Source organism: Rhagoletis zephyria, unplaced genomic scaffold, assembly GCF_001687245.7.
Source record: "Rhagoletis zephyria isolate East Lansing unplaced genomic scaffold, Rhagoletis_zephyria_1.1 Rzeph_scaffold_00470, whole genome shotgun sequence".
Taxonomy (NCBI): Eukaryota; Metazoa; Arthropoda; class Insecta; order Diptera; family Tephritidae; genus Rhagoletis; species Rhagoletis zephyria.
This window is the reverse complement of record NW_016157554.1, coordinates 114,331-132,076: the sequence shown is the minus strand read 5'-3', so window position 1 is coordinate 132,076 and position 17,746 is coordinate 114,331. Positions and strand designations below refer to the sequence as shown.

The window sequence follows — 17,746 nt, the reverse complement described above, 5'->3', positions numbered from 1 at the left end:
AACAAATTCTATGGGACTGAGAAATATTATTTTCTACTTTTTAGTCCATTTATAAAAGCGTTGTATATTAAAAAGTTTTTTTTTATATTATTTATTCTTTTAGAATTTTTAGTATTTTTGTATGATACATCTGATATATAAAAATATCGTGTCACGCTGTTTGCGGTCGAACTCCTCCAAAATGGCTTGACCGATTTGAATGCTTTTTTTTGTGCATATTCGGTAGGTATGATAATAGGTTGTAAAGTATGTCTCATACCGCTAAGTGAAGGGGCGTGACACCTCCCATACAATCAGAATTTTTCATACTGCTTATCTCTGGAAATGTTCGTGGTAGAGTACTGAAACTTGGTATGGAGATATATGAAATAAATCCCATACTCTTAGAGGAAATTGCGGCTATTTTATAAGGGGGCGTGGCGCCTTTCAAACGCGCTGAAGCTATTACGTATCTTGGTATGCATATACACTTTAGCTAGGTTATTTAAGATGGCAATGGAAATGTGCTTTCTTACAACCACCAAACCGTAATACTAGAAGATAAATGCGTCACTGAAAATCATGAACGTGAACTGTTGGTGAAAATGTTGAACGAAAATGTTTTAATACATAAAATTAATTTTTGGCGGGACGAAGTTCGCCGGGTCGCTGGTTCTAGTATAAAATTTGTTGACTTTAGTGGTTTCCTGGCGTTATATAACTTATTTTATAGCCTTTACAAAAATACCAAACACGTTCACATTGTAAACAAAGAATTTTCCGATATTCGTCCACTTAGGCGCCACTGTACGGCAAGTACATATCGTCCCCCATGCCAGAAACATGGATATGGCTCATTCCACGGTAATCGATACCGAATGAAACGAAAATAAACTAAAGAATATGACTGTATTATTTCTAGTACGTAAGAGTAAATAAATCTAACTTTCAAGACTGAAAGCCAAAATCTGAAATTTATCTCAAAATCAGATATTTTTTTACTTTAGGTTGTACCATTTACAAACCCATATGAGAGGTTAATTTTTTTCAAAATTTACAAGACTTATTTTCGTAGTCTATTACCTTTTTTGCATTGTTTAAACTGTCAGTGGAGAGACAAATTCCTTAGCACTGTAACGGCGTCATGTTCAAATTTTTCGGGCAAGTACTAAATATTTTATTATATGATGAAGCAAAGCATATTTTAATGTCACGCCCGTCACAAGATACACAAAATAGTTATTTTTTGAAGGAAAACACATCTTGGACAGTGTAAAAAAGCTGACGAAAGTAACGCTATGACACAGGGAAATATGTGCGAATTGCTTTTAAGTATTTATATGCTTTTATTTTCGAAAAAAGAACCGATTATGTTGGTCACGCCCGTCACATGTCACACCCGTCACAATTTAAAGTTTGACAAACTTCAATAAATTCGGCCAGGGACTGCTACCGTTACTTATCAGCTAATCTGAAATGTGTCATATATCTGTTTGTGATCAGCGATGATAAAGCTAATCATAAAGATATGTTGCTCGAGCGATGGGAAAACTTAAGCTATGCTGTCACGGATAAAAAGATATCATTACTTCGCTTGTCAGGGCAAAAAAAGTATCTGAAACGGGTTTTTCAGGTAACGGCCAGGGTTTGACAGGTAATAGGCTCATACTATTTAAAAATAGGGTACTTTACAATTACTAAGACATACAATGGAGAAGAAGAGTCCGATCAAGAATTATCCCGTCTTTAGGTGGCAGAATCTTGTATGTGTTCGTAAAATCCGATTTTTTTAGAAATAAAGTTAGCTTAGTTGTCTAATAATGTGTATTTATGTATTCATGCTCAACTTGTCGCACCCGTCACAAAGTCAAGTCACACCCGTCACAGTTAAATTTGGAACATATAATAATTGCCAATAGCGGCAAGCAACTTTGGCGTAAATGTCGAGAATGTTTATTTAACTATACAACGAACTATTTAAAACCATAAGCAGAAGACATAATTAGCAGAAAAACTCCGATGCAAGTAAGGAGTAATTCAGATAACTCGTTCGGATTAAATTGTTTTTGGAATTTTTATTCCAGGCATTGTGTATATCTCGGAAACCTATTACAAAATACTCGTTTTAAAGAATTTTGTATTACGGTTTAAGAATTAACCCTTAAAATGTGAGTTGAAATGTCACACCCGTCACCGTGGAATGAGCCATATGTAAACATGAAATTTAGGGAGATCAAGTTTGAAAGTTTTTATTTACGAGACTTATGTATCTCTGCATTTATGTAATTGACATTGTGAAATATGGGGTTCCGTGTACGTATGGTATTCTGGGTTTTGGGATAACATAGAACAGCCAAAGGCTAATCAAGTCAACCCAATAACTAAAATTGGTAAATTTGCACATTCATGCTTCTGGCATATGGGTGACGATGATATGTATTTACTTAACATTTATTAATTTTTTATACGCCTGTTCTACATAGTTTTGTAGTAAGAAAATAGTAGTCATATTTCCTGTTAACATTCTTCTATTTGTATGAAAACAAGTCAATAAAATTTAAGTTTAGTACTCCACTCTACTTACTTAATTAAATTTATAGTTTGCTCAAATATCTTTTTGCTTCGCTGAGATATTACAAAAGTGCTGCGGATAGTACACATGGCCGCTATGTTACTTACATTTCAAAGAGAAAGACTTGTACTTTAACACCTTTTTTGTATTTTTTTCAGGAAAAATTACTCTGGCTTGCATACACAACTTCAAAACTGGGCAAAAGCGGCATTTTTTGCACTTATAGGTTAGAATATCTCAAAATCCTGATGTGATAGAGCAATTCTATGGCCAGATTTGAATTCAACGCACTAAAAACCTTCGGGAAAGTATAGTTTGGTTTCTGGGTAAAAATTTTGTCGGCCTGTGTTATTATTATTTTTTTCATTCTGGAATATTTATGTATTATATATATATATCTACGTCGATCCCTTTAGGCTGTTACAAACAAGCGTTATACGAACAAGGTATAATACCCATGTGCTCAAGTGCGCTTGGGTATAAAAATTTTCAAATATGAAAAAGTTCGGGATTATCGTATCAGAGAACACCATATAACATCAAAAACTAGATTTAAAAAAGGGGCTCATGGAAGGAAAGGGAAAATGTGGGTCTGATATTACGAAAAATGTGTGCATTCAAAGCCAAAACGGTTGCAATACGTAATGAAGTAGAAGAAAGGCAAGCTAGATACCTACTAACAACCGAAATTTTCTTTTTGTCTTTTTCCCAACTAAAATTTTCTAATTTATAAAGGCTATTCCACTGGTTTATCTTATTTTATCATTGCACTTTTGTTTTGAAAATGTGGTTCATTTTATTGCTAAATGGGAATGATTAAAAAGAATGGCACCTCTTTTGGCACTTTTATTTTTCTATTTGGCACTTTTTCATCCTCAATATGGCTAAGGGTAGTTGGCAGCCCTGTCCAAGTGAGCAATTGTTCAGTGCAGCCGGCCTTATATGCGAGCCTCTAAGAAATCGCCTCATGGGATAAAACGCAGCAAAATTACGTTCTTTTTATATAATATGCCCCTTTTGAACTTTGGCTACTGGTTNTCAAGTCAACCCAATAACTAAAATTGGTAAATTTGCACATTCATGCTTCTAGCATATGGGTGACGATGATATGTATTTACTTAACATTTATTAATTTTTTATACGCCTGTTCTACATAGTTTTGTAGTAAGAAAATAGTAGTCATATTTCCTGTTAACATTCTTCTATTTGTATGAAAACAAGTCAATAAAATTTAAGTTTAGTACTCCACTCTACTTACTTAATTAAATTTATAGTTTGCTCAAATATCTTTTTGCTTCGCTGAGATATTACAAAAGTGCTGCGGATAGTACACATGGCCGCTATGTTACTTACATTTCAAAGAGAAAGACTTGTACTTTAACACCTTTTTTGTATTTTTTTCAGGAAAAATTACTCTGGCTTGCATACACAACTTCAAAACTGGGCAAAAGCGGCATTTTTTGCACTTATAGGTTAGAATATCTCAAAATCCTGATGTGATAGAGCAATTCTATGGCCAGATTTGAATTCAACGCACTAAAAACCTTCGGGAAAGTATAGTTTGGTTTCTGGGTAAAAATTTTGTCCGCCTGTGTTATTATTATTTTTTTCATTCTGGAATATTTATGTATTATATATATATATCTACTNGGAAAGTATAGTTTGGTTTCTGGGTAAAAATTTTGTCGGCCTGTGTTATTATTATTTTTTTCATTCTGGAATATTTATGTATTATATATATATATCTACGTCGATCCCTTTAGGCTGTTACAAACAAGCGTTATACGAACAAGGTATAATACCCATGTGCTCAAGTGCGCTTGGGTATAAAAATTTTCAAATATGAAAAAGTTCGGGATTATCGTATCAGAGAACACCATATAACATCAAAAACTAGATTTAAAAAAGGGGCTCATGGAAGGAAAGGGAAAATGTGGGTCTGATATTACGAAAAATGTGTGCATTCAAAGCCAAAACGGTTGCAATACGTAATGAAGTAGAAGAAAGGCAAGCTAGATACCTACTAACAACCGAAATTTTCTTTTTGTCTTTTTCCCAACTAAAATTTTCTAATTTATAAAGGCTATTCCACTGGTTTATCTTATTTTATCATTGCACTTTTGTTTTGAAAATGTGGTTCATTTTATTGCTAAATGGGAATGATTAAAAAGAATGGCACCTCTTTTGGCACTTTTATTTTTCTATTTGGCACTTTTTCATCCTCAATATGGCTAAGGGTAGTTGGCAGCCCTGTCCAAGTGAGCAATTGTTCAGTGCAGCCGGCCTTATATGCGAGCCTCTAAGAAATCGCCTCATGGGATAAAACGCAGCAAAATTACGTTCTTTTTATATAATATGCCCCTTTTGAACTTTGGCTACTGGTTTAAAGCACTGTATAGGTTAAGCACTCGTTCAATATTCTAATAATTTACAAAGTTTTTAAGTAATAAAAACGATGACGTAAGTTGATTATAGCTTCTTTTAATGTTATTTCTAACATTCGCCTTCGCATTAGCGAATGTGAAAAATATGACATTCGAAACATCCCTAGAATTTTTTGTTGTTTCGGATTGAAAATGAGAATGTGTGTGTGAGTTTGTGTTTAAAATTTTAAAATTAAATTCCTTGCAAAAGCCAAGAATTTTAAAAGTACCTCTCAGCGGTTCTTCCTTATTAATTTATTATCATAGGTTTTATTACAAATCGCTCATCATACCATTTTTTTTTTCAAATGGCGTAGAAACGTGGATGAGAAGGCTTTGGGTTCTTGCGGGGGAATTGTTCTGCTCAACATTTATGGCCCTGTTCGCACAAGCGACGGATACCGAAGAAGATGGAATCAGGATTGATACGAGTTTTTAGCGACATGGACATAGTTAAGCGCATAAAAATACAAGGATTGCGCCGTCTTGGGCATGTCCTTCGACTTGGCGCCCATGGGTCGAAGAGGCACCAACGAACAAAATGGCAAGACCATGTACAAGAAGAGAGACCATTGGCGAAGGTGTTTTCAATACTTAAAAAATATCTCTTACAAATCCATTTTATTAGACATAGTCCCGTTTCTCATGTACATAGGTTTTAAAATTTATCTGCTCTTCAAACACATTATTTAGAACAAAACTTCTGTTTAAAGGGCAGATAAATTTTAAAACCTAAATACATGAGAAAACCCCTCTTAGGGCCGTGTTCTCAACCAACCTTTAGTTTACCGGCCACTTTATCGTCTCGATATACGAGTTTTCGTTTTCTCATCAGCGCATTAATTTCTCGAATCGATAAACTGTTGCTCACCCGATGCGACCTTTAAAATTTGGTTTGGTTTTGGTTCATGAGTCAGATATATTAGATATTTCAACCAAGGTTTTGGTTTTTGCTAACAATTCCCCTTGCTTATATTTGCTTATGTTGCATTGCCAACCTTTGAAATTTTATGACGAATGTAGTGAAGTTTCACTCTCGGAAATGTAGTGAAGTTTCACTCTACGGAATAACAAATTTATTTTTACAGGTAAGATAAGATTAAAATTATAGTTTACAAAACTAAAACCTCGCTATTATAATTTCCATTCGTACTTTCATCAGGTATGAAACTTGAGAATAGAAATCGCTGCATCTTTTAGGCGCATCAATATTACATAGTTACATCCCGAGCTAATAAAAGGGAGGTAATAATAATAATAAAAAGAAACAGCGACGAACAATTTATCTGCCCTGTTAGTAAAGGCAACTTTACTGCTTACATTACGGCCCTTAGGGCCGTTTTCTAATGTAAGCAGTAAAGTTGCCTTTACTAACAGGGCAGATAAATTGTTCCTCACTTTAAAGTGTTTTCGTTTTCTTACCTTGCCGGTAAAAATTAATTTGTTATTCCGTATAGTGAAACTTCACTACATTTCCGGGAGTGAAACTTCACTACATTCGTCATAAAATTTTAAAGGTTGGCTATGCAACATAAGCAAATATAGAGCAAGAGGAACTGTTAGCAAAAACCAAAACCTTGGTTGAAATATCTAATATATCTGACTCATGAACCAAAACCAAACCAAAATTTAAAGTTGGGTACAAATTTTAAAGGTTGCATCGGGTGAGCAACAGTTTATCGATTCGAGAAATTAATGCGCTGATGAGAAAACGAAAAGTCGTATATCGAGACGATAAAGTGGCCGGTAAACTAAAGGTTAGATGAGAAAACGGCCCTTAATGCTATTTTTTTTATTGAGTACAATAAATGAAAAGAAAAAAGGAAAAATTAACAATTTTGCTTATGATTATGAATTGCGTACTCGGTACTGTCCGTATACCAGACGGAAAAAATGTTGGCCAAAATTATGAGTCCTGAAGTATAAATGCAAAAACCGGTACGGGTTTACAAAGAATTTTACAACGAAAATGATAATTTTACAAAAGTTATACCCGATCGCTCAACTCGGTATTATAAACATTCATAGCATAGAGATGAATTTCTACTTGGTATTTACCCAAATAAATACCCAAATCGACGGTAAATGTGAACAAATATTTTTAACGTTGTTTCCTGCCATTTCTTGCGCAGTTTTTGCAGATGAGCTCACTTCACATTGCTTGTAGTGTTACTGTTTATTGTAAAACATTACATTTTCTATATTATTTGATGAAAGAATGATAATGTCTGTAAAACCAATACATTTGGCTGCTAGTTTCCTTGACTCTAATAGTCAAGTCAAGGGCAAGATTTAAACCCATCGGAATATCTAATTGCGATGCAGTTAATTTATGATATGGGTACCAATTGGAATATGTGTAAATGTAATGGTGGACCTACCAAACTGTAAAGCTAGAGAGGAGAAAAACGTCTACAGGAGCAAGATGGCGGTTCGTATTTTGACTATTCCATGCACTTCAGCTGCCACTGAATGCTCACTGAGCACTCAAGGTTCCATCCAACCAAAAAACGAAACAGCTTAAGTGCAGATAATGCCGGAAAAGTATATTTTACAGCACATCAATCGAATTTCTTCAATAAAGAAATACGACAAAAGGATACTTCTCTAAAAATTGTACCGGCTGAAAATAGGGTAACCACCTTTTCAGATGCCCAGACCCCGAGATTGAAAAATATAATTATTAGTATTCACTTATGGTGGTTTTCATTAACATTTCTTAACAAAACTTTAACTCAAGCCTGGAAGTTCACAGCCTATGTGAAAACATTCGACGAAACATGACTTTCCTGGGCTAAAGGCACAAAAGTAGCTAGATAAACACATCTGAGAATTTTTTCCAAACTCCGAGAATTTTGTGGCAAACCCTGAGCCCTAAGATTCAAACGGAAACCCCTAAATCTCGGGTTGAAAAATCCAATCTGGCAACCCTAGCTTAGGGTGAAACCATCAATTCGGCATTCAACACCTCATTCTCCTTTAAATTATTTTCGGAATGAAACTGACGATGAAAAATTCAGCACCAGAGACTAAATTATGATTTCGTTCGTATAATATAATGTAATGTTGCAAAAATAAATATATCTATTTAATATAGTTTTTGTGTTAAATTGTTATTTTTCACCTTCCCTGTACTCACTTTTATTTAAAAAATTTATTATAAAATTCATAAACTTTTGCAGAACAATGTATTGATGCTCTAAATTTTCTATGACATAGTTTATACCCACCTTTTTGGTAAATACCAGTATTTTCCCATTTTTACCCAATTTTACCGGGTATTTAACATTTGGGTATTTACCCTTTTGCCATCTCTAGGTATGCACTATACGGCACGGCGCGTTACAATCTCGCACTAAAGGCTTGAATGTACCATGCTACCGTATTGATTTTTACCCAATGCCACCATAGTATAAACGTCTTATATCGTGCGGGATTTTGCCGAACAGTACCGTATATACATTACGAGTATTAAAATTTCTTAAGATGGACTTATAAATATACAACAACAAAAAATTAATTAAACGAAGAATTTCACTTAATGCAATGCCCCTCCAAATGTTTACAAATAAATTGTATCTACCAAAAAAACGAGAAAATTTATGAGCATTGCGACGGGCCTTTTTGGATTCTAAAAGTTTATGCATTTTTGGTGTATGCCTTCTTACTTCTTAGAACTTACCTGCATGATTTGTCCTCCAGTCCGGAAAATCCGGGCATGCCTGAGATGCCATGCGATGTGGGATGATTTGACACGTATGGATACATTTTGCTGGTGGGTATGGCAAATGAAGAGGCAGCGGCGGCTGCGGCTGCTGCTGCGGCAACTGTGCTGGCGGCTGCTGCGGACGCGGCAGCGGCGGCGGCTGATGCGGAGTTGGGTGAGTGGTCGTTGATGCTGCGATGCAGCGAGGAAGATGTGGCCGACGGCGTGGGTGAGCAACTGCTGTCGCCTTTCTGCGAATTAGTTCCGGAAGGTGGTGTGAGCAAGAGTTGTTGTTGTTGTGACAATTGCTGTTGATGCTGGACGCTGTGGCTATGGCCTAGACCGTTTCCGCTTTGAGAACTGACTGCTGCAGCGGCGGCGGCAAGTTTGTTGATGTGCAACTGTTGTTGTTGCTGTTGCAATTGTAATGCCGCTGACAGTGAGTATTGGCTGTGATGCTGCTGCTGTTGCTGTTGCTGCTGGTAGTGGTGGTGGTGCAATTGCTGGTGTTGTTGCTGTGGCGTAAGCGCTCCAAATGTGGTGGATGATGGGGAGGACGAGGAGACTGGTGAGTTGGACGATTGATTCAAATGGCTGCTGTTGATGTTTACGCCGGATGACGAGGGCGACAGTGACGAGGAATGGACGGCAACAGAAGATATGTGATTGCCGTTATTGTGATTGCTGGTGCTAATGCCGTTATTGTTACTGGGGCCACTGCTAAGGCTGTTGACGGACGATGTGGAAGAGGCTGCGGCGGCGGCTAGGGCGGCGGCAACAGCTGCTGATGACGAATTTTGTGACGTTGAAGTTAAATGTGAACTGATAAATGGCTGAAACTGTGGATACTTCGGTAGCATACTATCGAAAACAAATTTTGACATTGCACATTCTTTTGTAGCCTCGAGCCTCTGGTCTCAAAATTTGTTTATGTTTATTGATCGTTCAATGCAGCGATCTCGTTTGCTATTGAATTTCGTGACTCGATATGAGTTCTTTTAAAAATTCTTGATGAGTTTGTTGACTAACGATTTATTTGCGATTAGCGCGGACAGGGTATGTGAGTTTAACGAATTCGAGAATTTCATAAATTAAATAATATTCAAGCCAAATAACGAAAAATAACCTTTAAATGTGTGTAAGAGAACAAATTTTTGCCGACTGTGGATTTCGGGCATTGCGAGATTCACAAATTGCAAATCGGTAAAAGTAAAGCTAGGGTGGATTTATAATTAGTGCCTTAGTTGACTAATATTAAATATAATTATTGTATTTTTTATTGCCATAATTTTTAATAATAATAAGTATTAAGCTGATTTTCGCAGTAAAATTTTTTTCAAATTGATACGAAGGACTTCTGAAAAAATATTTCTAGAGCTAGTATTCAAACTTAAAAATCCTTTAAGCGTAGGCAGGCGGGCATGATTTAACTAATGGTTATGTCACCAAATGTGAACTAAATTACAGACCAAAAATTGTTTTGCAACAGAATAACTATTGTATCCTTTTGAAAGAGGAAATCATGTTGACCATATCCACATATTTCTAAAGAAAGTCTTTATTCGTACCAAAAGGTTGGAGCTTATAGAACTTGAGAGATAAAATGTATTCCTTTCAAAATTATAAATACTTGCTTGTACTTTGCTTTTTTAAAGTTTCAACAAAACTTTCGTTCACTCCTATTTTACAAGAAGGTGAAAAAACAGTTTTATAATGCAAACTAATGCAATTTTCTTTTTCCACTTTGCTAGAGCAGACTCCAAGGTGCCGCTTTCGCAGTAGATTTACATTGTTTTACGGCTGCAATGTATGAATTTGCACTTGATTTTATATGGACAATGGGTAAGTAAGAGGTAACAATTAGCAGTTAGCGTGTGAAACGGCTATTAAGTTTTGAGTCTCAGAAGTACATAATCGTCGAAAAGTTCAAGGTTTTCTTAATTTTTTGTTTACATAAGAGATCTGCGGAAGTTTTGTTGTTCATAAATACTGCTGAAATTTTACAACGCATATTTTACTAAGTATTTAAAAAACTATTTTTTATTAAAATTATTTCGGTATAATTTATAAGAATCATAAAAAATACAGCGAGAAGAATGTTGAGGATCTACATTGAAAGCGTTAAACAAATTTATCAATACACATTTTCCTTTTTAGACAGAAATACTTTAAGCTCGACCCAGAATTACAGCGGTAGACGGTAAAGCGGTCGACGGTAAGTGAACAGCTGAACAGTTGCCGCAGTGATATCTGTCAGAGTGAACACAAATGCGGCGAACGACGGCTTCCGTCAGTTGTCATTTTGATTTGAAAATTATCATTAAAATTAAGTATTTTATAGGTACGTGCGTGTATGTAGATTTAAAATAAAAATGGATGAAAACTTTGCCAAACTTGTGAAACTAATAAAAAATAATACAATCAACACTCAAACAACGTTGCGCCGTCCCGCTGGGCAGAAAAATATAAATAAATTTAAATCAACCGATAACCGTCGGCAGTAAAAACGCTGCCGCCGCAATAATGAGCCATTCCATGAGTTTTAATTTTGACAGCGGTTAACCGACGACGCTTATCGTCGCCCGCTGCAATTCTGGCTAGAGCTTTATAATTTATTTTATTTCAAAACAATTTTCAAAAAAAGAGCTCTATAGAAAATGATTAGGGACACGATATCGAACCGAAAGTATTGAAATAGTACTCATTTAAGGTATCGTCGTAAAAATATCGTACTTAATATCGGGATAAAAAGACTCGATATTCCAAATATCGATACCAAATACACAAAATTAAATCCGAATATTGGTCTCATTTTCTAATAACGAATGAACACTTTGAACTTTAATTAGTGTTTGCTTATGCAGGGGTAAGTGTGCTAAATGACATCATCGAAGGCGCGGGTTGAAATCCCGCCACATGCCAGCCTAAGTTGGTACATATTTGTGCTCTCTAAAGCCCAAATATATCCATATTGCTTTACAAATAAATTCCAAAGTATAGACATATGGTCGTTTCCAGCGGAAAGTCATAGTACGACATAGATTTGCAAAAAATGAAACCGCTAGGTAGGGCTGAAGTCAAAATAAAAAATATACATATTAGACATAAAAATTCATGTTTTATTTGCGCTAGAAAATAGTTTAAAAACGATATTAACAAAAAAACTTTCAATGGTAATTTAAGTAGCGTAACGTTATGTAACGTCACGTGAGATTCTTCGGCTGATATAAAAAATTAGAACAGATTTTTACATTTTGGAACTTGAAAAATTAACTTTCAATATTTAAAATATTACTACAAAATAAATTTCATTTTATATTATTAATCACATTAACTTTGTAATGTACACTTATGATTCGATACGATAGCAGGATTCTGGTTCGATTGAAAACTTTCGAGTAAAAAGTATCGGTATCGAATGGCAAAAATATCGATGTGGTATCGTATCGTATCGAAATTCGTGTTCCTAGAAATGATTCAATATTTTAAATACATCAGGACTCTTTGCGACATCAGGACGCGACTTATTTGCGAATCTAAAAAGAGCAGTTGTTTATAGTGCTTTTTTGTGAAAATATACATATATATATATTTTTTCAAACTTTTTTTAAATTTCGGCCTTAAAAGTGCATAGTTCTTGGGACTGTAAAGTCAAACTGTTGGCGCTGACATTAAAGTGGTCACTTTTTCCAGTAAACAGAAAAACACATGCAATATTTGAAATATTTAGCCGTTCTAATTTTCATTTAAAGTAAGTTAAGTTATTTGATATGTATTGATAAACCACCCTCGGTTGCCGACGGCAACTTTTTCTTTCTTTACCTTTTCCGATAGCAAATGCTGCTGCACAAAACAAAGTTTACCCTTGAGTTTTGCTAAATATCTTTTAATGCTCGAATTTTGGCTTTCATTGAATATCCACGGGACCAAATGACTATTCAGTTATTTTTGTTTTCGATATCTCTCCGGCAATATGCATTCTGACCAAAAAATGTGTATAGATAGCAAACCACGTTCATAAGGACAGGAATGTAGTAGGGAATAAGCTAAAGGAGACGTGGCCACCGCTGTGTGTGAGCCATTGAAAATTATTGTGTTAGTGGAAAATGAATAGGAAGTTTCATGTCGAAACAGTACACTCAGGTACTGGTATCGTTTCGAGAAAAGTTGTTAGTGGAAAGTGTTCACAAAAATAGTAGAGGGATGGATTCAAAAATAAAGACTATTGCTACAGACAGTTGGTAGAAGAGAGACAGAAAAAGAAACAGCAACGACTAAAGGAGAAGTGATATTTCCCTGATCGGGATACAGCTACATACATATCTACATAGGTAGCTGCGGATAATAATATATTTTTACCTTTTTATGGAGGCTTATGTGTATGTATGCCTTTTGATCACGCAATTTTCTATTTAGTAAAGTATTTTAAACTTTAAATATTTATCATTCAATCATTCCTTTGATCAATTTATAATCCTTTTGTTTGCAACAAATTTATTATTATTTTTTGTATTTATTCTTCAAAGGTGTGTTGTTTTTGTTTATATTTCGATGCACAAGTTTCAGTGTTTTCGTATTTAATGGAATGACAATCTTGCCTATTGGCCGTGTCGATAGAACACTGGTTACAAAAACAGAACAAATGCAAAATATGTATATGAAAATCATAAAATGTTTAATCAGCGCAACTTAAACACAAAACACTATCGCTCATTTGTAGCGATCACTTTAGCTCTGTGCCGTCGGCGACTTTTCGAGCTTTAATAAACGCGACGGAGCGGACACTTCTGCACTTTTTGTTTACTACATACATACATATTATGACTATAACTATATTATTATTTTTAATATGTGTTATTGAATTGTTATTTTGTCGTTACTGCTGTTGTGTGTTTTTGGCGTCCTAGGAAAACGACCGACGTGCGTGGAAAAGTAGTATTCCAGATTTAGAGTGTGGATTGTGGAGCTCATAACTTAAGTCAATTCATTGGTCAACTCGGCGTATTAACCAGCCCATAGGTATGAACATATGCATGAACGCATCATTGTGCATTTATGTATCTGTATGCTGTTTTATAAGTTATGTGGCCATTTAAATACAATCTTTAAAAAACTATAAAATTTAAATCAGCGAAAAATGTGTTTACGACAATTGTCCGCATTTTGTCATAGTGCTTGCATCCTTACTTACATATATATGTACATATTTATATACAATCATATATGGATCTACGTATGTACATAAAAGTGTAATGCGTATTTACTTAGATACATATGTATGTATGTATGTACAGGCAAGCACGCATATGTACTACACATGAATTTACCCACAAATGTATATACTAGAATTTATAGGCAAATGTACATACATACATACATATGTATTTATGTACATGGTTTGGTCGTGCGTGAGGAATTTTTATTGCTTTTTTAATTGTTTCTGCTCTCGTTTGGGGTTTTTTCGCTGTTTGCGCAATATACATACGTATGTATAAAAATACATACATATGCATATGTACATGGGCATATATGTATATTAAATTAATTCCAAGCGTACTTTGCTCCGGCGCAAGAGGACTTAAAAAAAAAATAGTCAAAATCGGCTGAGAAAATTTTAGAAAACCATATTTTGACACACGTTTAGAGACGCGCATGTGGATTTTTGACTTATGGTTTTGCTGAGCGAATGTCTAGCTGCCTCTTTGCGCTTTCATTCGCAGGTGACTGCTGATTCTTCTATGGTTGTTGCAGTTGTAAACGCTGTCCCATTGCTGGTGGTGTTTTTTTTTTCTTGTGTGGTTTTTGGTTTTATGGCATGTATGTAATTACAAATGCGTTACTTTTATGACCATTTAATTTTTATGTTTTTTTCAAGTGATCGATAGGTGGTTCTATATTTGGTGGCACGTCGCACCAGTGTTTTTATTTTACATAACATTTGTATGCTTAACTTTTACTTTAAACTGTCGTTAATGTGTTATGGCAGCGCAAACAGTAAATTTACGAGTAGTTCCGCACCGGGAAAGAAAAGCCTAAATGTCTGGCAGAGGCGTTTAATTTTGTTATCACCACGGTACTGCCTTTTGCATGGATTTTGCGCCCCCTGGTGGATAAATAACTCCGCAATAACACTGAGTAGACTCATTTCCGATTGTGTGGGCGATAGTATTTATTAAGACTAATCACTGTTTTTTAATTGGCATTTTAGGTTCACTTTCAAATAAATATTTTATTTTACTTTTTATTATTTATAATATATTATTTTAGTGTCGCCGCTGTGGAGCGCAACTTTAAGATTTTTAGCTTTTTGGCGCGCGTATAACCCGCTCTGCGCCGGTTTCGTGGCTGTGTTGGTCGATTAGTAAGTTTGCCAGTTTATACATAGCTACTCCAGAGAAGAATTTACAACTTCTACTTACACACAATCAGCAGAACAAACAAAATGTGCAACACGCGACACTGAGGCAAAACGGCCACATAACAATGAAATAACATAAAAAATAACAATAATAATAATAGTAGTACGTAATAATATTGTACAAAAATAGTAGGTATGTATGTATGCATGTATCATCAGCGTAGCGCGTTCAACGTACGATATATGGTGTATGGCGAATGGCGTATGGCGTTTGACGATTGTCGCTCGTATTGAAGTAATAATCACAAACAGTTAAAAGACAATAAGACGCGAAATTTCGCTTTCACGGCACTCGCTCGTACACTTTGAAATCGACTTGGAATCGTTGGTTAGCTGATATTTTTGTATACGCTTGGCTACGCTTCTGTTCGTCGGGTATACACAGGCAGCGCAAACACAAAACACTAAACGCTCCGCAGACACTACTGCGCTCTACGATAATAAATATTATAATAAAACGAAATTTTTAAAAGAGTATAAAAATTCGTGTAATTGGTAATATCTGCGCCTTTGTACGCGCTATGACTGTGCACACGTTTGCGGCAGCAGCGACGTTGCAGCGACTGCGACGACGAAAACATCGGCAGCTATATAGGAAATAAGTGTGGCGACGCCACTGCGACACCGTGGTGCTCAAGTGTGGTGTCTCTACTACATTGGTGCTCCGCCTGACCAGCCTCATATTCACGCCACTGAGCAGCGGCGATACGGGCCCAGACAGAGAAGGCGGCCCATTTAAAGGAAACAAAACGAAGCGTAAATGAGTCGAGTCGAGAGATTATTTGTCAAGTTGCTCATTTAACTGATTGGAACTGGGTTTGATCGAATATGGGGAGGGAGTGGCAGATAAGAGGAGAGTCTGAACAGGAGGTCTAATTGGAATTATTTGCAGTTCGTCTGAGTGGAAAAAGAGTTGAGTTTTTGAGGATAAAACTGCTAGATTAAATGGTGCGAGAGCAGAATTTTACGAGTAAATCGGATTGCAGAGAGCAATGTACTTTATACATGAAGCTCACAACCTCACACCACTGATAAGCAGCACAGAGCCACTTTAAGTACCTACGCTTTTATAGTCTCAGTAAGATTTATTAGTACTGGTGTTTATGGCATATTAGGATTCATAAAAATGTATTCTTATTCTGCGAAGATAAGCAATTTTCTTAAAAAATTTAATAACTAACAAAAGCAATAGTACAAACTCATTCAGGTATCTATGTGCATACATATGTATGCTTGCATAAGTAGTCTCCCCTAACCTATATTCATCCATTTAATTGCTCGCATCGATACCATAAGTCTTCAGCCTTGCCTCCCTCTTCTGGGTTGCAGCACCCAGACCAGATGTCTCTTTCACAACACGCAAACCAAAACAAACAAACCACAATTTCACACTCAGCAGCCATAGCGTTGCTTCGTTGTCGTACGTTATACGCGACGCCTTGCTTTGCAGCGCTGCTCATCCCTGCGTAAGGCGCGATTCTCGCTGACTCATTCACTCTGCTATAATTCTTACGAATTCCAACTGCACTGCCCAAGCTCTTCTGTTTCGCTTTCGCACACCGACCTGTACCTTCGAATGGCTGCGGCTTCCGTCCAAGCACACATGATTTCTCGACGGCACATATGTATGTTATTGCGCTAGTGAAAATGATGACTGCCACGACAGTTTCTTGTTTTTGAGTGGAATCGCACTCAGGCTTAGCTTTTAGTGCTCTTGGCGAATCTTCGAGCAGTTGGACCGGTCATCAGAAAAGAGCGCTTGCTCTCTGAGACTAGCTTCAGATGAGTTTACAGAGCTTTCTTATTTCTCTCAATCAGGTAGACATTTAGTAGCTTTGTAGTACATAGTTTCTTTATTTATTTACTAAGTGTTCTATGGATACTTTATTTTCAGCTTAATAGCGTGAAAATGGGTACTGAAAGCAGAAAGAACTCTGTAAGTACGTTTTCGTTTGAGTGCTTCTTGCTGATGTAGACAGAAGAAGATGAGTGCGATTTAGTTGAGGCAGCACATTTGTGTCTGAGTGAGCAAAAAAAAAAAACAGCTTAAACATCTGATTTGAATATGATATGAACTTCATATCNAAAAAAAAAAAACAGCTTAAACATCTGATTTGAATATGATATGAACTGATATGAAGTTTGGATAAATAGCATATAATTTTATTTTTGAGTAATTGCATTTGAATAATTGCAATAAAATGTAAATAACATAGCCATTGGCTGGTATCCCATACATATCTACATGCCAATCAAACTAGTCAAGTATTGAACACAATGCTCGCATGCAAAGTTGTTAAAAAAAAAAACATTTTTAGATACTATGTAGGCATATCTGAGGTCCGAAATGTATTTTCGCTGACTAAGGTCTTTCAAAGGCTTCATCCTTAGGGCCAGTATGCGTCTCTCAAGAAAAGCAAAAACTCCATATAAAATGACGTACACGAAATGGCTAAGAAATTTTCTTGAGTGAAATTCGCTGCAGACAGTACGCAGTTCTTAAGAAATTTGCTACGCTTTCTACTACGGTTTTCTAAAGTATTTTGTGAAAAAAGAGCACAATGCAACCCATCCTCGCAACAGAAATATATGCCCGTTTCATTATTTTTTGAGAAAAGAGCGAGGCAACAGGCTGGTGAAGTATCAGT

The 17,746-nt window shown here is 35.8% G+C and overlaps 1 protein-coding gene across 1 annotated transcript in view; it reads right to left on the bottom strand.

Moving 5' to 3' along the window:
- Positions 1–15,742, bottom strand: part of LOC108359823 (homeobox protein abdominal-A-like) — a 55,435-nt gene extending 39,693 nt beyond the window's left edge. The window contains exons 1-3 of the mRNA XM_017611855.1: positions 15,277–15,742; positions 13,040–13,301; positions 8,657–9,704 (exon numbers count right to left, since the gene is read on the bottom strand). Coding sequence (XP_017467344.1) covers positions 8,657–9,564 — 908 coding nt within the window. The 5' untranslated portion in view covers positions 9,565–9,704; positions 13,040–13,301; positions 15,277–15,742. The remainder of the gene's footprint in view (positions 1–8,656; positions 9,705–13,039; positions 13,302–15,276) is intronic.
- Between the last annotated feature and the right edge of the window lie 2,004 nt (positions 15,743–17,746).